The sequence below is a fragment of the Mercenaria mercenaria genome, chromosome 1 (genome assembly GCF_021730395.1).
Source record: "Mercenaria mercenaria strain notata chromosome 1, MADL_Memer_1, whole genome shotgun sequence".
Lineage (NCBI taxonomy): Eukaryota > Metazoa > Mollusca > Bivalvia > Venerida > Veneridae > Mercenaria > Mercenaria mercenaria.
Window position 1 is genome coordinate 56,260,861 of NC_069361.1, and position 25,024 is coordinate 56,285,884.

General features: G+C 35.1%; 1 protein-coding gene across 7 annotated transcripts in view; it reads left to right on the forward strand.

Annotated features, from left to right (window-relative positions):
* LOC123536677 (uncharacterized) overlaps positions 1 to 25,024 on the forward strand; it is an 80,285-nt gene that overhangs the window by 34,603 nt on the left and 20,658 nt on the right. For 6 of the 7 annotated variants that reach the window (XM_053548595.1, XM_053548593.1, XM_053548614.1 and 3 more), the window contains 14 exons: positions 654 to 738; positions 2,737 to 2,831; positions 5,374 to 5,487; positions 7,156 to 7,173; positions 9,358 to 9,442; positions 11,700 to 11,779; positions 12,281 to 12,349; positions 12,694 to 12,874; positions 14,811 to 14,914; positions 18,786 to 18,923; positions 19,113 to 19,583; positions 22,107 to 22,277; positions 23,711 to 23,744; positions 24,695 to 24,843. In XM_053548595.1, the coding sequence (XP_053404570.1) occupies positions 654 to 738; positions 2,737 to 2,831; positions 5,374 to 5,487; positions 7,156 to 7,173; positions 9,358 to 9,442; positions 11,700 to 11,779; positions 12,281 to 12,349; positions 12,694 to 12,874; positions 14,811 to 14,914; positions 18,786 to 18,923; positions 19,113 to 19,583; positions 22,107 to 22,277; positions 23,711 to 23,744; positions 24,695 to 24,843 (1,794 nt within the window). The remainder of the gene's footprint in view (positions 1 to 653; positions 739 to 2,736; positions 2,832 to 5,373; positions 5,488 to 7,155; positions 7,174 to 9,357; positions 9,443 to 11,699; positions 11,780 to 12,280; positions 12,350 to 12,693; positions 12,875 to 14,810; positions 14,915 to 18,785; positions 18,924 to 19,112; positions 19,584 to 22,106; positions 22,278 to 23,710; positions 23,745 to 24,694; positions 24,844 to 25,024) is intronic. The other variant, XM_053548607.1, reaches the window with a different exon arrangement.

Here is a 25,024-nt window from a genome sequence, read left to right on the forward strand (position 1 = left end):
AAAATTTTGTTGTTGCAATTTTATATGATGTAAAAGCTTGTTTATATGTATGGTAAAGGTGATAATAGATGTGGAGTTTTAATGCAACATTATAATACACTTTTAGCAATGCATGCTGCCCTTGGATATTTGCTTATGTTTAATAAAAAGAACAAAAGAGATAATTAAATACCTTTATTTCATTGTTTTTTTTCTCTTTTTTTCATAATTAATGTATGACTTCTTTAATTACTTTTAAATTGTTTTCACCCAGAATTTTCTAGGAAGTTGCCTGTCAAATGATAAGTATATAGACCTGTGAAAGGTTTTTACCAATGATTTAATATAAACTGTCAGTTAAGCAGATTGATATCTATTTGATATTAGTGGACCAGTTCTTTAGCATGATTATATCTATATTTGATATACAAATAGTAAATAAAATACAGAATTATGCCATCTGATTGTTTCATTGATATCATATAAACATGTTTATATTTATCTGCTCAACTGACAGTTTATCCTAATTGATTAGTACTGACTGCAAGATATCAGGATATCATTATATCTTGCCAGAGTGACTTAAAGTCCGAAATTAGTATAAATTGTAAAAGATAGGTGAGGAATGATTCCTTATGTTAGATGTGCATTAACATTTATGCCTTACACTTCAGGCTGATGGAGTCTCAGGACAAGCTAAGGAAGGTGGAGATGACAATTCTGATGTTGCACAGTTGTTCAAAATTGCTAAACAACTTGGTAAGAACTTCCAGATGGCTAGGTAGAGACATAGTTGGACACTTCATAGCCAAGTAGTTAAGGTCGCTGACTTAGAACCACTTGTCCTTCATTGATCTTGGTTCGAAACTTTTGGTGTAGAAGCCATCCTGAGCAGGTTTGCAGAAAATAGGTGGTTCTACCCAGGTGCTTGCCCATACTAGCCTGGAGGGGCACCTGCTGTCCTCACCATCAAAAACTGGAAGAGTCATCATATAACCTTTTTTGTTGATGTGACTCTAAAACCAGAAAAAAAGGGAAAAGATATGTTTCTTGATGATTTACTTGTTAAGTTTTAAGATCATGAGAAGGCTATGACTTTTTTTAGCATTTTATACAATAATGTTACAGTAAAATAACTTTGAATAATGTATTTTATATTACGGTTTGCCTAAATGTAAACTGTGGGTTTTGATGAATTACTTTCAGAAAAAAAAATTGTTTACCATTAGACTAAGTGATCTTCATGACTATAACCCAGGGGTATTGATATAATATATAAAAGGTTAATATGTTAACTGATAGTGGAACCCTTTCGTTAATATGATAAATTTATATGATAAGAAATTATTAATCAATTATGTATAACATTGCATGGTATGCAAGTGAATCGCTCAAAAATGTTTACCAAAAAAAAAAAAAAAAAATGAAATTGTAAATGTTTCAAAGATTTCTACTTTGTTATAAAGTCACCTTTGGTATTTAGTTTAATACCACATTGTCCTGAGCTGTTTTACTTATGTTTTCTATGTTTGTGTGGCTCAGAACCCTAGATAACTCAAGCAGTTTGCTTATCTTCACGCAACGTCTACCGATCCATATTCTAAATTCATGTCCTGAAAAGCACGAAAAACATTGCAACGCTAAATTATTTATAACAAAATAAAAAGTTGTAAGGTTATTTGCATATACATTTGTACTAATACTGTTCTCCACTTCTTTTGTTTTCATTATATCTCAAAATATACATTTCTATGTCTAAGAGTTAGTAGTGAATATTTTATGAATTTTTAACAATATGTAAATTAGTACCTTTAAGTTGTATAACTAGAAATTTGTTGATCGATTCCATTCTCGTAAAGTACGGAACAGCTGAAATGAAGGTTACCCGCACTTGTTCACATTCATTAGATTGCTATTGATTTATCAATTTATTAATTGAATGAAGTAGTTAAATAGAAAACATTGCTATTGATTCGTCTCAGTAAATATTTACTTTATTTATGATACCTATCAACATAAAAAAGGGCCGCCCACTTTTGTACTTCTCGGTATATTCTGCAGAGGCGTGCTAATAAATAATATATACCTGGGAGCAATTGTGTTTTATTTATGTATTTGGGAATATTGTGGTCCATTCTATTAGGTCAGGTTGATCCTAAGAAAGAATTGTTATCCAAGTGGGAGATGTCTAGCTCTCTCCAGGAGGTCTCAGGTAGTACAGTCTCGAGCAACCATGCTAATCAGTTTTGTTCCGCTAATGGCATAGAAATAATCGTTCGCTGTCATTTTGAAATGCTGTTTCTGGAAAGCATTCTGGCTTATCTATGAATGTTTTCTATGAAATATGAATTTATTCATGAGTGTTTCAATCAGCATTCTTCAAAATCAGTCAACAGTGTACAGTTTATGTCGACTCTAGTAAATTACACTGCCGATACATTTGACTTTTGGTATCAAACTTGCAAACATAACCTGAAGAAAATTGCAGTTGTTTATTTTGTAAAAAAAAAGAAAACCCAGAAAAATAGCTTTGAAGTACATGAGAAAAATATTAAGTATTGACCAAATACCTAGTGAATGGAAAAATTCTTTTCTTTTTTCGTTGTCCCCTACTTTATAAAAACCAGTCTTGAAGCAGGTCAGATAAATTTTGTATTCAACATGATCGAATTGTATTGAATTTCTTCCATTTTTACCTTTGTAGAAAGTTTTGTGGTTGAGTTGAAAATTGCAAGTGGTCCAATTTCTTTATTTCAGGGAGACCTGAGGACATATTCATCAAAACATTGATAAAGAAATCTCACAAACAGAGAATGGTTACCAAGGCAAAATTTAGACAGAAATATGATCTGGTAGGTATATTGTGTAGAAAATTTAGAAGTCTGACATACAGCTTTAATATTAAAATCTCTATTTTTTTTGTATATTTGGACTGCTTGAAACTCTGGATAATTCAAGCATTTTGCTCATCCCCTTGCAACTTCAAGTAATCAGTGTTTTATTGTAGTACCGAAACAATAGCTTCCTTACATATAGGTCTCATATGCCTAAATAGTCTTCCCTAAAAGCTGACATTTTTCAAACAGCTACCAAACATAGCTAGACCTGTTTCAGAGAACAAATCTTTACCTCGTTCTAAAGAATTATGATAAAACACATAAAATGAAGAGAATAGTAGGGGTCATATATCTTCTAAGAGAGATTTCTCTTGTCACATTGCTTTCTGTGAAATCATGTGGTACTACTAAAATTGACTTTCGTTTCACCAAATACAACCTTCTTTCCCATTTTTCCTACCAAAATGTCAAAATACATTCACAATGAAAATTAAACAAAAAACAGCTTTAATTTAGACCTCTGAGGCCATGCCAAGTGAAAAATTAGTGTTAAAAAAAAACCTGCCTGCCATTATACGACTAAATCAGACAGCTCCCAGGCTGATTCCTTTAGTATAATCAGGCCTATAGAAATTCTAATTAACATATGAAATGTAAAGGAACTTCAATTAGACTTCTTCATTTCAACTCCGGGTGGATCTCATGTTAAAAGCAAATCTTTTTTTCCCAAGGAACAGAATTTCTAAAAAGCTTGTTACTACAGATATGACAAGTACATTGTAGTCATTAAGATGTGTTTTGTTCCAACTGAATCAGTTCATTTTACACTTTCCATCACTTATTTCAATCATTCATTCTTTGGGTTTATTCATTTGTTGAAAGTTCTAAAAGCCTGTAAAGATAATTGATTTGCCACACTAACTGAATTTATCCATCAATTTCTCTAATGACAAATTTATATTGATTGGATGAATATATTCAAGAACATTCTGAATTATTCAATTTGATGATACTTAATATGTTCTTTTAATATATATATATATAAAAAAAAAAAACATAACAAAAGATTTATTTTTAATACCCCCCCCCCCCACCCCACACTCCCCCAAATGTAACATTTTTTTTTTTTGATCACAGTGACCAAAAAACATGTTACAGGGTCTGTTTAGTCTTCGCTTTGTGCCATGTCATCACCCTTGTCCATCCTTCTCATCCTGTCCGGTCTCATTCTGTGCTATATATGGAACCAATACAGATCATTTTGAAACTATCAATATGTTTATAGGATCATAAGACATGTTCACATACCAAGTCTCATAACTTTGACTTTAGTTTTGAAAAAATAATCTTCTTTTTTAAACTGTGAAAGATGACAAATGAACTGGAAAGAAAACATAAGAACCGTAACTCTGTCATGAATGTGTATTACATTATTGTATTTCCTTGTATAAAAATATCTTTTTGTTGTCACTTTTTGTCGAGCCTGCTTGTGGATGCGAAGACATAGTTGTCCAAATGGCTGTTTGGTGTATGTGCAAGCGTCTGTGTGTGTGTATCCATCTGTCTGTCTGTCTGTCCAGATTTGTTTGTCTGGTCCATAACTTTGACATGCATGGAGCAATCTTGTTTATATTCGGCCTGAATGTTTACCTCAATGAGACAGAGTGTCCTGCACAAACCCAAGGTTCCTATCTCAAAGGTAAAGGTCACAGATGGAGGTCAAAGGTTATGTAAGATCTTATCTGGCCCATAACTTTGACATGCATTGAGGAATCTTGTTTATATTTTGCATGAATGTTTAACTCATTGAGACTGACTGTATCTTAAAGTTAAAGGTCACAGTTATGGGTCAAAGGGCAGGCTCGACATGTTGCCCATGGGCATCTAGTTCACATTTTATGATTTAAGACAATAACTTTAAAGGGAATGAAGGGAATTGCTTGTAACTTGACACGCAATGATAGATAAAATGAAATGTACCGGAAAAGCACAAGAACCGTAACTCTTTCTTGGATAGATATTAGATTATCTCCCAGATTAAATAGTGAATAGTATTTGAAAGGATATAGCGAGTATTATTTTGTTACCATTATAACCTTTTCAAACAAGTCTTTTAGTGAGAGTATGAATCACATTTAGTGATAGCTCTAGTTTTTAATCACGATAGTTAAGAAAAAATATATATGATGCTTTATTGTGAGATGTAAATCTACTTTATCACATTAAAAAGTTTTCTTTTGAAAATGGTATGGCTTGTTTTTATTTATTTTTTGGGTACTGATAACTTTGAACTTACATTAAGAGATACAGAAAAGTTTTCAAGTAAAAAGTATTCAATAATACATAAATATATTTTCGAAAAATCCTTCCAAGTTAATATTTATTGTGATGACTGACAAATATTTACAAAATGACACAATCAGAAAAGGATTAGAGTTGTGCTCTTGAAAAAGGCTAGAAAATGGATTTGAAAAAGGCTAGAAAATGGATTTGAAAAAGGCTAGAAAATGGATTTGAAAAAGATGACCTTAATTGTAATCATGATTTTTTTTTTCAGGATTTAATTTCAGAACTAAAAAATGGTTTAGGTCAGCCGTGGGAGTATCTTATAGATGCATTATTACAGGAAAGAGGCGTGGCCGACTCTTATGCTGTATTTGATGCATTAAGTGTAAGTATCGTGCTTGTGCTAGATTTTGTAATTTTAGTTTTTACTATAATGAATAATGCCCTTCCTTCCCTTGGTTTATGTTGCATAATTTAGGCATGGTAATAATAAAGCTGTTGTCAAGTGGTCTGGTGGTCTTTTATTATGTTGTCATGTTTTGTTCATAGTCTTTGTTTAAATGATTTAATGTTGCATTTTGTTTAAAGGATAAATAAAATCATTATATTGAGGGAATTTTATGTAGACTTATATTTCAGAATACAATTTTTAATGTTTAAATTTCCTGTAAAATGCTGACACAGAACTAGATGCTGAATATTGTAAAATATTAATATATGCAAATTACTCATTCTCCATTTCCGACTATGTCATTCCATGATATTTCAAGTATATTAAATTGCTGTATTACTGCATGCTTGTGTGCCACAAAACAAATTAGAACCAAAGAAAGTACAGTCACTGTTTAGTACCTACTGTGTGATTCATCAATTCTGTACCATGGTTTTTCTTAAATTACACCTTAATTGTTTTGAGAACCAAATAAAAATTAATGACTTCATTCTAGCAGAATATTTTCTAATTTTAAAGATGCCTTTAATACATTTTTTTTGACAAAAAGAAAAACCCTATTTAAAATTGGTGGATCAGTTATTAGTCAGTTATAATAAAAATATTGCTTGTAGATTAGATGCATTTTTTGCTCCTGTTTGAAGAAGATGGGGTATATAGCTTACTCACATTGGTCAGTCTGTTTGTACATCAGTAAAAACATTGATTTCTGATCAATAACAGGAGAATGCTTTGGCATACAAAAGTCGAATTTTACAGAATGATTGTTTGTGGTCAGTAGATTGCTGTACTGTTTTTGGAATCAATAGGTCAAAAGTCAAGATCACAGTGTTTGTGAAACTGAAAACAACTACAAGCATGAGAACGCAAAGGCCTTCAGTGGTAAAACTTAATAGGATGTATACATTTGGTTACTAGATGACCTCTAGTACTATATGTCATCAAAGAAATAACAGAATCGAAAATGACCATTTTCTTGTACAGTCACTCATTAGTATGAGCAATACTTCAGTTACTTAGATGCTTATTAAATTAAGAGCAAATGAACCATTTTCATTGATATACGAAATTCCATTTACTTCTCACACCATTTAGGGAGACTTCACTCTATATTTTTTGAAAGTTTCAGATCTGTTTTATTTAATAGGTCTTTATTGTTATAAAATTAAAGGTCAAGGTCACTGCCTGCTTCCCAGAGACTGAAGACAGTTTCTGATCAGTAACTGTTTAGGACTTTCTAATTTCATAGGATATAAAGTTTGTGGTCAGTATATGGCCCCTATTTTTCTATCTGTCAATTTGCCAAAGGTCAAGGTTTTCTTAAGTAGAGCTGGAGAAAGCTTGCACCTGTTTTAGAGTACTGAGGAATTCTATTTTGTTTATTGGATCTACTGCTGGGCAGGCTGTTGTGAAAAAACTTGTTTATTAACACAGTTAATGTTAAAAATAATTTTAAGTCAACATTTTGTTTTACATTGCCATAGGAACAAAGTCAAATGACAATATTTCAAAATTCTTTGTTCAGTTTTATTTTGTAGCACAACAACTTTTTTGCAACAGCTGTTTATGTATATTTTGTTATGAAATTGTTCCAAATTACAGGGTAGAAGTCATAAAAAGGTGAGAATGTTGGATTGGTGTATGCATGGCTTATGCTTCAAGCATTTTACTTTATCTACATACATGTATAATGTACAATGTAGTTTCAAGAAAGACTTTCATTTCTTTCAGAGACTTGTATCATGTTCTCTCTATTTAGAAAATGCTAAATAGTTCGAATTTTCTTTGTTTATTTATTATCTATATACATAATAGTAGATTGATATTTGGCTAAATATCCAGAAAGCCATACTTGAAACAATATAGGTTTGTGACTTCATATTTATATGGATACTTGTATGTGTAGGATTGCATTCTTTATTTGTAAAAGCATCTAGAGGTTTCAAAATTAAGAAAAATTCAATTTTTGTGTAATTTAGCCATACATGTTTTATATGTACTTAAATTTTGTAAAACCTAAATATGATTTTTTAGATGTGTCCATTTATGCATAGAAAACAGCTCTGTTAAGTCTTACAATTTTTAGCAAATGCTTAAGAAGTAAAGGGATTTACTACACATAGGTGTACACAATCATGTATTAAAATCACAAACTGAAATGATTTTATTTCTTTGCTTGTATTGCTAATGAAAGCAGTAGCCTTACAAGACAATTTGTTTCAGGTGGTCTGCTAGTTTTGCTAAGGGGTTCCATTTATCACAAATTTAAAGTTGTTGTTCAAATTTCATTATTTACATTGCTGACATATACAATACGGGTATTTTATGATGACTGAAAAAAATATTTTTTTTATAATTCTATGCTTTGACATATTTCCATATCAGTCATTGCATAGTCAGCCACAAGTCAATATTGGTTGATCAGTATTTAGACATGGGGAGGGTTTGGAAATGGGGAGGTATGCAACTTTTTTAGGGGAATAAGGGAGGGATGCAACATCTATTTTTGAAATGGGAGATTCATGCAACACTTCCTTTGGAAACAGGGATGGGGTGCTTGATTAATGTGACATTGCCAGACCTTTCATCCCTACAAAACACATGTTTTGAAAATGTGGATGGGGTGTGTAGTTGCTTTGACATAACCAGGTTTTGTACACTGCTTCATTTTAACCTTGAGTGTTGCTAGGTTACACAGAAACACTGTTCTGTATGATGTTAGGTAAAAAATGGTATGGTGATTAATGGTGTTATACTTACAGAAACAATAATTAGATTGTTTGTTGGAACTAATGCTGAAGTTATGTGAAATAACAGTAAGGTCTAGCCTTACTTTTGTAGTGTTTACGTCTTTGAAGTTTCTGTGTATTTAGCATTTTCATTTAGGAGGTATGACAGAATATTTGGACAGAATGTCCTTAGTTCCATTAGCTGTATGTTTCAAATATAAAGTTAAGGCTTACAGTGTGATTAAAGTATAATAAACGCATGGTCTTTCAAAAACATTTTGCCAGGAAAAAAGATTGTATCAGCTATAATATCGATGCCTGTTAAGTGAAAACAATAGCAAATGAAAGACAAGAATTTATAGATTGTAGAGGTTCTTTGAGTGTTTGGTGTGACATTTACATAGATAGTGCAGGTTGTGGCTGATATACATGTATTTGGAACATTAGTTATATTGCTTTGTTCTTTTTTCTGTGCCATTTTAGAGATTGTTTGCTTTAAAACATTGATTTTACATATCTTTATTGAAAAGTTGGCCAAATGGTTTATAATGTTGCTGGAGTTGAATCACTTATCTCTCACCAATGTTGGTTCAAAGCCTCACATAGGGTGTGGAATTCTTCATGTAAAGAAGCCATCCAGTTGGTTTATGGAAGGTTGGTGGTTCTACCCAGATGCATATCCATGCCTGAAACAAGGACACATAGGGTCTTCCTCCACCATGAAAAGTTTGATAAGTTGCCATATGACCTAAATTGTGTCGGTGTGACTTACCACAGATTTGCAATCATATTTATCTTCATTTTCATGTTAGGAACCATTTAGGTCTTGTGATGAAAAAAAAAGCTGTGAAACACTGGTCTGAAAATCTAAAGATTGAATTTTAGGCTTTAGGCTTTAGTAACTTCCTTTAATATGTGCCATAATATGTGGCACAAAATGAAGGCAATGATCTTAACACTCGGTGCTTTTTGAACAGTCGTAAGACTTTGTAGGTTTCTAGAGTATTGTTAAATGAATATTTACAATATTTGTATCATATATCATTATAATATATGTATATTGCTTGAATTACAGACAGCAGATATGTGTGATGTTGTAGAATTACTGTGCTCAAGGGACAATGCAACTATAGCAGAGCTCAAGGAATCTTACAGAAAAGGTATGGTAAAATACTGTATCTTACAGCTCCAAGTTAATCTCATTCTGCATTACTGTCAGGCTCTCTTGTGAAGAACCTGACATAGTCATCATGTGCATTGTTGTGTGTGTCGGTCTGATTTTATCTGGACAATAACTTTGAAATGCATGAAGCATTTTTAGCTCACCTGTCACGGAGTGACAAGGTGAACTTATGTGATCGCTTTTCGTCTGGCGTCCGTCATCCGTCGTCCGTAAACTTTTACTTTAAACGACATCTCCTCATAAACTGCTAGGCCAATCTCATCCAAACTTCACAGGAATGATCCTTGGGTGGCCCCCTTTCAAAATCTTCAAATAATTGAATTCCATGCAGAACTCTATTTGCCATGGCAACCGAAAGGAAAAACTTTAAAAATCTTCTTGTCCAAAATCACAGGGCCTAGGGCTTTGATATCTGTTGTGTAGCATCATCTAGTGGTTCTCTACCAAAATTGTTCAAATTATCCCCCTAGGGTCAAATATGGCCCCGTCCCGGGGATCACATGGTTTATATAGATTTATATAGGGAAAACTTTGAAAATCTTCTTGTACAAAACCACATGGCCTAGGGCTTTGATATTTGGTATGTAGCATCATCTAGTAGTCCTCTACCAAGATTGTTCAAATTATCCCCCTAGGGTCAAATATGGCCCGCCTCGGGGGGTCACATGGATTATATAGACTTATATAGGGAAAACTTTGAAAATCTTCTTGTACAAAACCACATGGCCTAGGGCTTTGATATTTGGTATGTAGCATCATCTAGTGGTCCTCTACCAAGATTGTTCAAATTATCCCCCTAGGATCAAATATGGCCCGCCCCGGGGGTCCCAAGTTTTACATAGACTTATATAGGAAAAAAAGTTTAAAAATCTTCTTGTCTGAAACCACAACACTTAGACCTTTGATATTTGGTTTGTAGCATCATCTTATGGTCCTCAACCAAAATTGTTCAAATTGTACCCCTTGGGTGAAAAGAGACCCTGCCCCGGGGGTCCCAAGTTTTATATAGACTTGTATAGGAAAAAACTTTAAAAATCTTCTTGTCTGAAACCATACGACCTAGGCTTTTGATATTTGGTATGATGCATTGCCTAGTAGTCCTCTACCAAAATTGTTCAAATTATGCCCCTGGGGTTAAAAGGGGCCCCGCCCTGGGGTCACCTAGTTATTATGTGAGTTACATAGGAAAAATACTTAAAAAATCATCTGATCCTATTTCCAAGACTGTTTAATTATAATTACCTGATGACCCCAAGTAATATGATGTGACCTTGACCTACTGACCTACTTTCTTGTTTTTTAAGATTCAGTCTTGAAATTTTGATGACATACACAGTTTTGCACACAAATCGTAAAACTGAATTTCATTGACCATGAATGTGACCTACTGACTTTCTTAATATTTTATCATTAGTTTGACATTTGAAACATGTAGCTCATATTACTCAGGTGAGCGATCCAGGGTCATCATGACCCTCTTGTTTTTGTATTTGGCCTAAATGTTTACCTCAATGAAACGGAGTGTAGCACGCAAACCCCAGGTTCCTATGTCAAAGGTCAAGGTCGCACTTTGGGGTCAAATGTCATATCAGATGTTTTCCGGACCATAACTTTGATATGTGTGATGTATTTTATTTGGCAGAAATGTTTACCTCAGTGAGACACTTCAAGTGGTGTGCAGCCACAAGTTCCTATCTTAGAGGTCAAGGTCACACTTGGGGGTCAAAAATCATGTTAGAGCGTGTCCAGGTTGTAACTGACATGCAATGAACAACCCTTTTTTTATTTGGCAGAAATATTTCCCTCAATGAAACAGAATTATGAATATTGCCACACTGGGCAAAGATTCCTATCTCAAACGTCAAGGTCTTACTGAGGGGTCAGAGTTCATGTCAGATCTTGTTGGTGCTGTAACTTTTACTTTTATGGAGTTTTATTTTATTGGCTGAAATGTTAGAGTCATTGAGGCAGTATGTCAGCAAATAACGGGCTCCACAGTGTTGCCATTTTTTAATCAATATTTTAGTTCTAAATGTAAGTTAATAATAAACAAGTTCATGTCACTATTAATAATTTATGAAAGAAATGGAATACATCATAATTGAAATGATTAATGAGGGCTGAATTTAAAATTGTCGTTCATTGAATTTACACTTTTTCAGTAGCGTTCAGTATATTTTCCCTGCTTGTGAATTTATTAGTACACAAGGGCTGTGTATTAATTTATATTTCAGAATTTTCGATCAGTTTAGAAGAGGATATGTCAGACCGATCCAAACCTCCATTACAGACAGTTCTATTGACTCTACAAAAAGTAAGTCAGCCTGAATCAGTACTGAACACGCCCACTTAGCTCAATTGGGAGAGCGCTGATCTATGGATCGCGGGATCGTGAGTTTGATTTTCGGTTGGGCCTATGTTCTGCGTGACAATTTGATAAAAGACATTGTGTCTGAAATCATTCGTCCTCCACCTTTAATTCCTGTGGGGAAGTTAGCAGTTACTTGTGGAGAACAGGTTTGTACTTGTACAGAGCCCAGGAACAACTGCCCGCCATTACATAACTGAAATACTGTTGAAAAATGGCGTTAAACCCAAAACAAAGAAATGAGTCAGTACTGTTACACCAGAAAAATCATCTGTTGATTATAAGTTTATCATTTCATATCTGAAAAACGGTTTATAAGCATTGTCTGATTTTGAAATGGTAAGACATTATTGACTGGTTATGAATATAAAAGCTAGTTTTCTTACCTGGAAGGAGAGAAAATGTTTTAAGATTGAATGCATTAATAAGCATCTCTTTATGCTGTAGGGTGCTCGTGATGAGTCGCCAGATGTGGATTCAGACCAAGTTAAGAAAGATGCTCAAGCCATATATGAGGTAAAATACAATATATTGTCCATAAATCATAAATATTCAAATAAATTTGACCATTTTGTCTGATGTAAATGAACATGAATATTTTTACATTCCAACTTACAAACTTAAGTTATCACAATATTGGTAGTATTTGGCTATTGGGCAAGGTTTTGGCTGTTCTCTGCATGGTCCAGAGATTATGGGTTTGAACCTGGCTGGCACCATGACTGCAATGATACTCAGATTTTTCCTAAGAAACTTTCTTTCATTAAATAAAAAGTTAAGTTACAAGTTTACTTTTGTGTTCCAGCTTGAAAGTAGATTATGAAAACAAGTGTTACCATTTTGTTGTTTTCTGCTTACAGTATGGTGAGGGATGCTGGGACAGTGATAATGGTGTGTTTATGAAATTGCTCAATGAGAGAAGTTACGCTCATCTTCAAGCCGTCTTCTCAGAATATAAGACTGTTGCCGGGGGACAGGATATACTGCAAGCAATGAAGAAAGAATGTGCTAAAGATTATTATAAAATACTGAGCACTTTAGGTAATGTAGAAACAATACTTCTAACACGATCCAATTCATTTACCTATTAAACAAAGAAGGCTGAAAACAGTGAATTATTATACAACAATTCACTGTTCTGATGTCACAATTATTACGTCATTGCATCAAATGGCATAGTGGCACGCTGGAAAAGAAACCGATTGAAAACGGGCAAATATTTAATAAATGCCATCAAGGATGTACTTTAAAGTCCTTGGTAATGTGTTAGAATCGAAATAATATATCACATTTAGTGATTTGCTCTTGAATAAAATCATTGTTTGTCATTCAGATGCGTATTATTATATCACTCGGGTTGCGCCCTCGTGATATAATTCCTTCGCATCTGAACTATGTTCAGGAGTTAAATCATTTAAGTGAGTTTCAATGATCTGTATAATTTTTTATTTGTGATCTTGACTTCGCAACAGTTAGCTCAACTGGAAGAATTCAGAGCTACAAATGTAAAGATTGCAACTGCAATCCATCTGCATCTTTGATGTTACACGTGATGATTTGACAGAAAAAATGACATCATAAATCATGCAATTATGATTCTTTTTGGGAGGTTGTCAGTAGCTTTGTACGGAACAAGTTATTACTGATAAAGAGTCTAGGAAGTTACATGGGTTCTGGTAATGTAGTGGACTTGCAATGACAGTCTCCAGTCTCTGTGATTACATGGTCTCTTTTGCAATTTCCGCCTTCTTTGATCGTAAATGTAGTTCACCGAGCACATGACTTCCCAAAATAATTGAGAATGCCAAAATTTTATATGTAGCTTATGAACTCAAACGGAAGTTGCCGATTGTCAGTACAGGTCTGCTACCTTGAGAGACTTTAGTTAGATTCTCAAATACTACTCAAAATGATATTAAACCTGTTTGACATTAACAAATTAACTCCTCAGTCAGATAATGAATGTTATAGAATATCAATAATGAAACCCGTTATTTAGGAATAATGCAGTAAAAATTCTCTTTTAGAAATGAATATCAAATATATATTAGATTGTATTGATTATCATGGTTGTGTTTCAATTTCAGTTCTCATAACACTTCATGACGCCTCATTAAAATTAATTACAAATTTTGCTGAAGTCTGTAGTTATTTGCTGTCGTCCTTACTGTGTGTCTGTGCTATGCAATGAGTGAACTTATCATTTCTATGTAAATAATTAAAGCCCAGATCATTCAGCTGTAGAAAATACCTTACAATGGCTTTTATTTAGATAAGAAAATTAAATTAGCTGATGTGATCATTTAAATCTGTTATCTCAAGAAAACATTGATTTCACATTAGCTGCTACTGGTTTGACGTAAAAATGAACAGAATAGAAAGAATTACAGGATAAATTTGATGTAGAGTTCATCACTACAAAAATACATATGCCACTGGAGAAAAAAATATTTTGCCCACCATAAAATTTTTCTGCCTCTACATCCAGTGAAATATTCTTCGCTTTTTTTTTTTTCAAGGTAAAGCTAAAATAATTGTCTCCCACCACACAGTGGTGTGGGAGACATATTGATTTACTCCTGTCGGTGTGTGTGTGTCTTTCACAAATCTTGTCTGCACTCCTGAGTCGAATATTTCTCATCAGATCTTCACCAAACTTGAACAAAATGTGTTTGCCAGTAAGTCCTCAGCCAAGTTTGATAACTAGCGAAATTGGCCCAGGCACTTTTGAATTATAGCCCTTGAATTACTGATCAGAACCACTCAACAAACCACCCAAACCACTTTGAATCACTATAGGAACCACAAACCCAAACCACTTTGAATCACTAAATGATTAGGCAGTCGTGGGAGACATGTGCTTTTCTCAAAAGCAGCTCTAGTTTAGATTGAAAAAATAGAAAAGGCTGAAACCTGTTGTTACACGAGTATACATTATCCTCAGGTTTGTTACGTTACTATTTTTGGTGTTTTTCAGTTCATTGTATAGGTTCGCCAGCCTCCTACTATGCAGATCAATTACATCGACATAAACTACCCACTGATCCTGTTTTTGTAGGAACCCTAGCATTAAGATCTGAGGTAAGTATGGTTTGATTTTGTTATTAGTCCCCTACTGGTTGAAAACCAGTTTCGGGGACTATAGGAATGCACTTTTCCGTCATTCCGTCCGTCCGTCCGCAATTTCATGTCCGGTCCATAACTCTGTCATCCATGAAGGGATTTTAATATTACTTGGCACAAATGTTCCCCATGATGAGACGACGTGTCATGCGCAAAACCCGGACCCCTAGCTCAAAGGTGAAGGTCACAATTGGAGGTCAAAGGTCAACAGGGCTTTTTTCCTGTCCGGTCCACAACTCTCCCATCCTTGAAGGAATTTAAGTATTACTTGGCACAAATGTTCCCCATGATGAGATGATGTGTCATGCGCAAATCCCGGACCCCTAGCTCAAAGGTCAAGGTCACAATTGGAGGTCAAAGGTCAACAGGGCTTTTTTCCTGTCCGGTCCATAGCTCTCCCATCCATGAAGAGATTTTAATATTACTTGGCACAAATGTTCCCTATGAGGAGACGACATGTCATGCGCAAAACCTGGACCCCTAGCTTAAAGGTCAAGGTCACAATTGGAGGTCAAATGTCAACAAGGCTTTTTTCCTGTCCGGTACATAACTCTCCCATCTTTAAAGGGATTTTAATATTACTTGGCACAAATGTACCTCATAATAAGACGATGTGTCATGCACAACTTTCAGACCCCTAGCTCAAAGGTCAAGGTCACACTTAGCTGTCAGATGTTAACATAGCATGAACAGGGTCTGTTTCATGTCCGGTCCATAACTCTGACATTCATTAAAGGATTTTAATATTACTTAGCACAAGTGTTCCCCATGATGAGATGAAGTGTCATACGCAAATCCCGGACTCCTAGCTCAAAGGTCAAGGTCACAATTAGGGGTCAAAGGTCAACAGAGTTTTTTTCCTGTCCCGTCCATAACTCTGCCATTCATGAAGGGATTTTAATATTTCTTGGCACAAATGTTCCCCATGATGAGACAACATGTTATGCACAAAGCCCAGACCCTTAGCTCAAAGGTCAAGGTCACAATTGGAGGTCAAAGGTCAATAAGGTTTTTTCCTTGTCTGATCCAGAACTCTGTCATCCATCAAGGGATTACAATATTACTTGGCATAAATGTTTCCCATGATGAGACGACGTGTCTTGCGCAACACCCAGTACCCTAGCTTAAAGGTCAAGGTCACACTTTGAGATCAAAGGTCAAGAGGATTTTTTTCCTGTCCGGTCTATAACTTTGTCATGCAAAGCAGGATTTAGATATCAGTTTGCACAAATATTCCCCTGGATGAGACAACATGTCATGCGCAAGAACCAGGTCCCTAGGTCTAAGGTCAAGGTCATATTTAGAGGTCAAAGGTCAAATTCAAGAATGACTTTGTACGGAACATTTCTTCTTCATGCATGGAGGGATTTTGATGTAACTTGGACCAAATGTTCACCACCATGAGGCACCTTTGTTTTTAGAATTACGTCCCTTTGTTTTACTATAAATAGATTTTATTGTAACTTTTTTATTACTGGCGGTAGAGAAAAATCGAGACCACTTTTCTGTGGTACAGCATGCATGTTACATCCAATTTTTATACGCCCGTTTGAAAAACGGGACGTATTATGGGAACGCCCCTGGCGGGCGGGCGGGCGGGCGGGTTGGCGGGCGGGCGGGCGGGCGGGTGGGCGGGCGGCGTCCACAGACCTTGTCCGGAGCATATCTTCTACATGCATGAAGGGATTTTGATGAAACTTGGCACAGTTGTTCACCATCATGAGACGGAGTGTCATGCGCAAGAACCAGGTCCCTAGGTCTAAGGTCAAGGTCACACTTGGAGGTCAAAGGTCAAATTCAAGAATGACTTTGTCCGGAGCATATCTTCTTCATGCATAGAGGGATTTTGATGAAAGTTGGCACAATTGTTCATCATCATGAGAAGGAGTGTCATGCGCAAGAACCAGGTCCCTAGGTCTAAGGTCAAGGTCACACTTAGAGGTCAAAGGATACAAGAATGAAAACTTTGTCCGGAGCATTTCTTCTTCATGCATAGAGGGATTTTGATATAACTTGGCACAAATGTTCACCACCATGAGGCGGAGTGTCATGCGCAAGAACCAGGTCTCTAGGTCTAAGGTCAAGGTCACACTTAGAGGTCAAAGGATACAAGAATGAAAACCTTGTCCGGAGCATTTCTTCTTCATGCATAGAGGGATTTTGATATAACTTGGCACAAATGTTCACCACCACAAGACGTAGTGTCATGCGCAAGAACCAGGTCCCTTGGTCTAAGGTCAAGGTCACACTTAGAGGCCAAAGGTCAGATACAAGAATGACTTTGTCCGAAGCATTTCTTCTTCATGCATGGAGGGATTTTGATGTAACTTGACACAATTATACACCATCATGAGACGAAGTGTCATGCGCAGTTCCCTTCTTTAGAATTACTTCCCTTTGTTGTTACTATAAATAGCTTATATTGTAACTTTTTCATTACTAGTCGTAGGGAAAAATCGAGACCACTTTTCTGTAGTACAACATGCATGCTACATCCAATTTTGAGGTGTATTTTGACCAGTCTCTACCTGGTAAAGATTTTTGTGTGGACTTACAATTTTTTTTGATTTTTTTTTTTTTTTTTTTTTTTTTTTTTTTTTTTTTTTTTTTTAAGATTAACTTCCCTTAGTTGTTACTATAAATAACTTATATTGTAACTTTTTTATAATTGACCGTAGGGAAAAACCAAGACCACTTTTCTGTGGTACAACATAGATGTTACTTTCCAATTTTAGGTGTATTTTAAGGTATCTGTACCTGGTAAGGAGTTTTTTTGTGGACTTAGAAAAACAAAACACTTAGTTATTACTAAACAACCACAAAATTAAAATTCCATTTGCAAATACAGGTGCTAGAGTAAAGAAATTTGCTGTGACGGGCGTATATTGTGACATTCTTGCACTCTTGTTAGGTGTATTTTGACCTATCTCTACCTGGTAAAGAGTTTCTTGTGGACTTATATTATATAGATTTTTTTTTTTTTTTTTTTTTTTTTTAAAGATTTATTTCCCTTTGTTGTTACTATAAATAACTTAAATGATAACATTTTTATAATCAGCCAAAAAAATTCAATATGAAAACAACTGTGGGTTTTCATATATGCACATTTTAATCCAAGTGTGTTGTTATAACATATTGTATATGTAGTACAATATTGTTTATACATCATTGACAGATATCAGTTCATTATGTTATACTGCAGTAGAGAAAATTAGGTGCCTTCCAGTAGGGGACTTTGTATTGCATGGCAATACTTCATTCACTTGTTCTGCCTTGTTTCATGTATAGCTATTTAAAATTGAAAGCTATGTAGGATAGATAACTTGGTAGTGGCTTATGAGACTGCTTGTGTCAATTTTACTTGAATGTAAATTAAGGATGAAATTATGAGAGGGGCCTCCATAGTCGAGTGGTTAATAAGGTCGCTGACTTCAGATCACGTGCTGTTTGAGCCTCACTAAGGGTGTAGAATCCATGTGAGGAAGCCATCCAGCTGGCTTATGAAAAGTCGATGGTTCTACCTTTGATGAAAAACTGCCAGGAGGGGCATCTGGGGTCATCCTCCACCATGAAAAGCTGGAAAGTTGCTACATGACCTATAACTGTGTCCTAAATGTCCTTGAATGGAAATATGTCACTTGTCTCTTGGGATCACATGTTATCTGTTTATGTTAATGCGTGGTTTTACGTTGAAGAACATATTTTGTTATCACTCTTTACATTTCATACAGTCAACTTCTTATCCCAAAATGAATTGTTTTAAAATACTCGAGATCCGGAGACATTGAAAGAAATATAAATGTGCTATTTTAGTTCATTATATTTTCAGATTGACATGCCCGAAGTAAGGAAAGTATACAAGAAGATGTATAGTGTAGATATTACTGAAGATATTAAAGAAAAATCTCATCCTACCCAGAAATGTCTCATTGAACTAGCTTGCAAGGTCCCACCTGGATCAAAAAAGGTTTGTTTGTCTGCTTTTTTAGTTACTTCACTATGAAAGATACAGGTTTTATGTTAGACTGTAACAGTTACTGTGATTTTAGAACTTTACACTTAGGGAAGGGGCAGTTTTTATCTAAATTTCATTCAAATTAAATTTTTACAAACATTATCTCCTTGGTCATGTGATATGATAAGTATTCTGTTACAGAAAGCAGACGCCAAGAAAACGTATGTAAAAGATGGTACAGCAAACCAGCAGTCACACCCACAACCTGCCCATGCTAAGAAGCCTCCAGCTGGCAAGAAGTCAGAACCCAAGGCCAAAGGTCAAGGTCAAAGTGAATCAGGGGATACAGCTGTAACAGGAAGTACAAAAACTGACACTGAAGCTAAAAATAGCAAAAAATCAGAACAAAAACCAGATCAGCAATCAAAATCAAAAGACAATCAAGAAAACAGTACCAAACAGAAAAGAAGTCCCACAGGGGCTAGAGATGGCAACCACAGGGGTACTGTAAAGCCGGCAAGTAATTTTAGGCCAGAAGACGACTGTGATAAATTGAATAGTGCAATGAGTGGAGAACGAGCGGACGAATCTGTGGTAGTTTCTATCATCCCTAAGAGAAGTAATAAACAACGACAGCAGCTCAAGTCTACGTATGAACAGAAATATAAAAAGGTAACTATAGAAATTGTTAAACAACTTTACATCACGATGTTAGTTCAGTTCTTCAATTTATCTGTTCCTAAAACAGTTTTTATCCTAAAATGTGTAATTGTCAATATTTTGTAAATAGTAAACTGCACAACACGGTATATAAAATTGCAAGGATGTTATTTCAGCTTTAGCAAAAAATATTTTGGCATATTGATTAGTCTGTTTATTAAGAGAATGTTAAAATAGATTCAGCACTATCAAAATATAATTTAGAAAATATATCACAAGTACATGTATATATTATGGAAAAAAAACACCATGTATATAACATAAATTATGATGAATCAGAAGGTATAATGACTGTTCATTTTTAAGAAAGAATACTAAAATTGACCGAAAATGTTTCACTTCCTTGCTTCAGGATGTAAAGGTTTGCATATTTTTGACCCCATGGTATTGCTGGTTTTCTGTATATTTCTAGATTTGGCTTTGGTACTTAAACAAGTTATTTTGAACAGATTCAATCAAACTGTATATGCTATTATTTTGATTTGTTTGTTGCTATGCTTCAGAATGATCTTATAGATTTGAATCATTTTATCTAGAAATAACATCTGAATCTTTGATTCATAGAAATTGCAGAAATACTGCATTGAAGTTATTCAATAATTATCGGCAAGAATGGATTTTTATAGCAGAAAAAGTCAAAGATTATTTGCATGATTATTATTCTTGTTGTAGTTTAAGAAACTTTTTTGTTGATTGTCCCCAAAGAGGCCATCAGTAATCAATTTATGGTAGTCTGGTGAATATAAACATTATTTCAAATGTTTTTTTGTAAATGTCTGGAAAACGTTCATCTGCATGTGGAATTAACATTTTACCCTAAATATATGGATAAGATATGTGCAGTTCTCCCTTGAAATAGCATGTTTTATCTTTCCTGGAGGGAAAATTTCCCCTTTTTGTGTGAAGTAGATGTTTGATGAATATAAGTGATGAATAATCGAGAGAGGGACTGTACCTTTTTGAAATATATTTAACATAACCAAGATTTTTTTTTTCAACTTTTCAATATTTACTCATAATAGAGTTTATAATCCTTCAAAGGGTACTGACTCCCTTCTTCAAAAGGAAAAAAAAAATCAGTTGGATAAGGTGACCTTTAGATTAATTACACACAGCTTTGGGTATTTGTTAATTTGTATATATAGAATAAAGTTGCACTAGATTTAAATTTTTTTAAAAGGACAAACTAGAGGTCAGAATGCACCTCTTGTTTTGTGTTCCTGTCAGCAATTAAGTTAATGGTACTTAAATACAGCATTTTACATTTGCCTGTTTGCCCTTTTGTAATACAGTTATACCATAATGATAAATCTTGATTTGTTTTTAGCTCGACTATTCATAGAATAGTAGAGCTATTGGACTCGCCCATGCGTCGGGGTCCGCGTCCCGATTTGGTTAAGTTTTTGGATGTAAGCTGGTATCTCAGCAACCATTTGTGGGAATGGATTGAAACTTCACACACTTATTCACTGTGATAAACTGACTTACATTGCACAGGTTCCATAACTCTGTTTTGCTTTTTTACAAAATTATGCCCCTTTTTTGACTTAGAAATTTTTGGTTAAGGTTTTGTATGTAAGCTGGTATCTCAGTAACCACTTGTGGGAATGGATTGAAACTTCACACACTTATTTAGTGTGATAAACTGACTTACATTGCACAGGTTACATAACTCTATTTTGCTTATTTACAAAATTATGCCCCTTTTTCGACTTAGAATTTTTTGGTTAAGGTTTTGTATGTAAGCTGGTATCTCAGTACTCACTAATGGGAATGGATTGAAACTTCACACACTTGTTCACTGTCATGATCTGACATGCACAAAGCAGGTCCCATAACTTTATTTTGCTTTTTTACAAAATTATGCCCCTTTTTCAACATAGAAATTTTTGGTTAAGTTTTTGTATGTAAGCTGGTATCTCAGTATCCACTAATGGGAAAGGATTGAAACTTCACACCTTAGTTCACTGTCATGATTTGAAATGCAGTGCAAAGGGTCATTAACTCAACTTGGCATTTTACAAAAGTATGCCCCTTTTTCAACTTAGGAGTTTTGGGTTAAATTCTTATATGTAAGCTGGTATCTCAGTACCTACTAATGGGAATGGATTGAAACTTCACACACTTGTCCACTGTCATGAGCTGATAAACACTATGCAGGTTCCATATACCTATTTTACTTTTTTACTAAATTATGCCCCTTTTTCGACTTTCGTATTCATTCAAGCGACAAGGCTGTTGAATAGTCGAGCGTTGCTGTCCTCGACAGCTCTTGTTGTTTCTACCATTTACTCAGAGATAATGGATAAGTATAGTCTTGGAATTCTAATTTCACAACCTTGTATAATATTTACTTTGAAATTTCACTTGTAGGCTACCATTTCCCTAATGATTTCAGATAAGACATTTTGTGTTAATATTTTCATGCTTGAAATTGCATGGTATTTTAATGTTTGTTTTGATTGCTTGTTTCAGAACCTGACTATAGATCTAACCTCAGAGATGACAGGCGACTGGGAGGAGATCGTGCTGGCTCTGATGATGACTCCAGCAGAGTATGATGCTCATGTGGTCAGAGAGGCTGTGGAGGGACTCGGTACTTCAGAACCAACCCTCATAGCTATACTCTGTACACGATCAGCTCAGGTAACGTAATGACTAATGTCTGTCATGTTGTAGAGTTAATGCATAATTATGCTTATATAAGTTTTATTGAAAGATGATACAGTCATTAGAGAGTACAGTGATCATGTGGTCAGAGAGACGTTGAAGGGACTAGGGCCTTTAAAGGCTATCCTCATAGCTACACTGTGTACATAATTAGCTGAGGTACGTTATACCGATAATAGCTCACCTGATTGTCTCACAAGAGAGAGCTGAAGACTGCCAGTTCAGTCCCAGCCCTGGTTGAGACAAATGCCTTTTGTGACAGTTTGACAGAAGGCAATGTATCTGAAGTCGTTCGTCCTCCACCTCTGTGAGGCCCCAGAAAATGCCTCACTTCTTCAAGCATAATCAGAAGTTGCTTCTTTTGTATGAAGATACATTGGCAACTCTGGATTAAACATATTAAAAAATATATCACTATTTCAATATGGATATGTAAGCTCTTCTTTTTAGAATTGATGCTCATCTCTTGTTTATTATCAGACCAAAGTCTAAAATGATAATTATGTCTCCTACCATACAGTGGTGTGGGAGACTATAAGGATCTTACATGCCTGCCTGTGTAAGACGTAGTTTTCCCTGCCCGAGGGACAGTGTGGAATGGAAAACCGAGCGTTAGCGAGGTTTTTTTATCCATGTTGTCCCGAGGGTAGGGAAAACAGCTGTCTTACACAGGCAGACATGTTAGATCATATTTCTTGCCTATCATGTTCAAAATAGATCGTGGAGACAAATAGGTTTAGGTATATCCCGACATTATTTATAAAGTTTATGACATCACAATGGTACCAGTACTATATGACGTCACCTTAGTGCACGCTGTTTTAGACAAGGTTTTTCCCTAGGGAAAGACAGGAATATCTATCCCCGGCGTGTGCTCGGATAAATGTGTACTTTCCCCGCTAGGTAGGCAAAAAATATTGGTTTACTCCTGTCAGTGTGTCTGTCTGTCTGTGTGTCTGTCACAAACTTGTCCGCACTCTAAGTCAAACAGTTCTCATCCAATCTTCATCAAACTTGAACAAAATGTATTTGATCATAACTCCTCGGCTAAGTTTGATAATGAGCCCCAGGTACTTCGGAATTATGGCCGTTGAACATAATTACCGATACACAGACCTAGTCTGGTTTACTCCAACTCCAACAGATACCAATAGGCTGCAAACGGTGAAGACAGTCTTACTATTCAGATGATTAGGCAGTCTTGGGAGACATGCGCTTTTCTCAGAAACACCTCTAGTTCTTAATTTAGACTGTTTCAAGTTAAATATATGTTCTGAGATTTTATCTTTATTGTTTCAGTGTGCAACAAATAATCTCCTTATAGTACCAGAACTAAATAATTTGTTTGTAAATGAGAAATTCGCAAGTCTGTTGATCTTTTGATGTATTTGATTTTTGTTTTGTTTTAGGAATTGAAAGCTATCAAAGAACATTACAGAAAAGGTAAAACTTACTTTGCATTTTCTTGTTCATGGTTCACTGTATTTTTCTGGTTGCTCAACAAAAAGCATTTTTTATGCAGTTACGGGGACATAGTAATGTAGAAATAGATTGTTAGAACTTTTTGTCGTAACAAAGTATACACAGGAAACTAGTTTAAGAAACAACTGTAAAAAGTTTTCTACCAATATTTTGTAATGACAAGTACAGTATATGAAATTGTTGCTCTGAATATATAAAATATATAAATAGCTGAGTCGTCTTTGGTTGCTTTTTACTTCAGTCTAATGTAAAGTTCCCACTTTGAAAATTCAGTCAAAATAAGATTTTTTTTTGTTGAGCCCGCTTGCGTTGAGCTCGATATAGTCGTCACTTTTGGCGGGTCGGTGTATGTGCGTCTGTATGATTTTGTCTGGACCGTAACTTTGACATGCATGGACCAGTCTTGTTTATATTTGGCATGAATGTTAACCTCAATGAGAAGGAGTGTCATGCGCAAACCCCATGTTCCTGTCTCACAGGTCAAAGCTCAAATTGAAGTTTGTCCGGAGCATTTCCTCTTCATGCAAGGTGGGATTTTGATGTTACTTGGCATGAATGTTCACCATTATGAGACGGAGTGTGATGCACAAGAACCAGGTCCCTTGGTCTACGGTCAAGGTCACACTTGACAGCTGGCGGGCTCGACATTCTGCCAGTGGGCATATTTGTCATTTTTATGTAATATAAGCACTTTTTTTACAGCTTATATTTACACTTTAATTGAAAAATTAAAAGCATTTATCTCCATTTTCTTTATCTTGTCATTTTCATGCTACATACATCATTTCCATTTCTCATGTTTTTCTCAAAGCCAGCAATCCTTACCACTTGACCAAACCCTGTCAAGAGAGTATTCTGTTCCACGTGTTTTGTTCTGTTTCTGAAGTAAAAATAAGAATGTTATATTTCAGGTGGTGGTGGAGACTTTGATATGGATGTAACACGTGATTGTGGGGCAGATCTGAAGAATTTACTGTTACATCTTGCACGTGGGGAGAGAGCAGCGGGTACTGCTGTCAATATACAACAGGCACAGAAAGATGCTAAAGATCTTCATCAGGTAGATCTAAACTTTACTTAATTACCTTGCTGTCGATAATCAAATTGAAATGAAACTTTGTTTTGACATGAAAGTTGCTTGGGGGCCTCTGTGGCAGAGGTTTTAAGAATGCTAACACCAAATCATTTGCCCCACACCTCTATGGCATTGAACTTACATACTGTAAGCCTGAAATATCAAT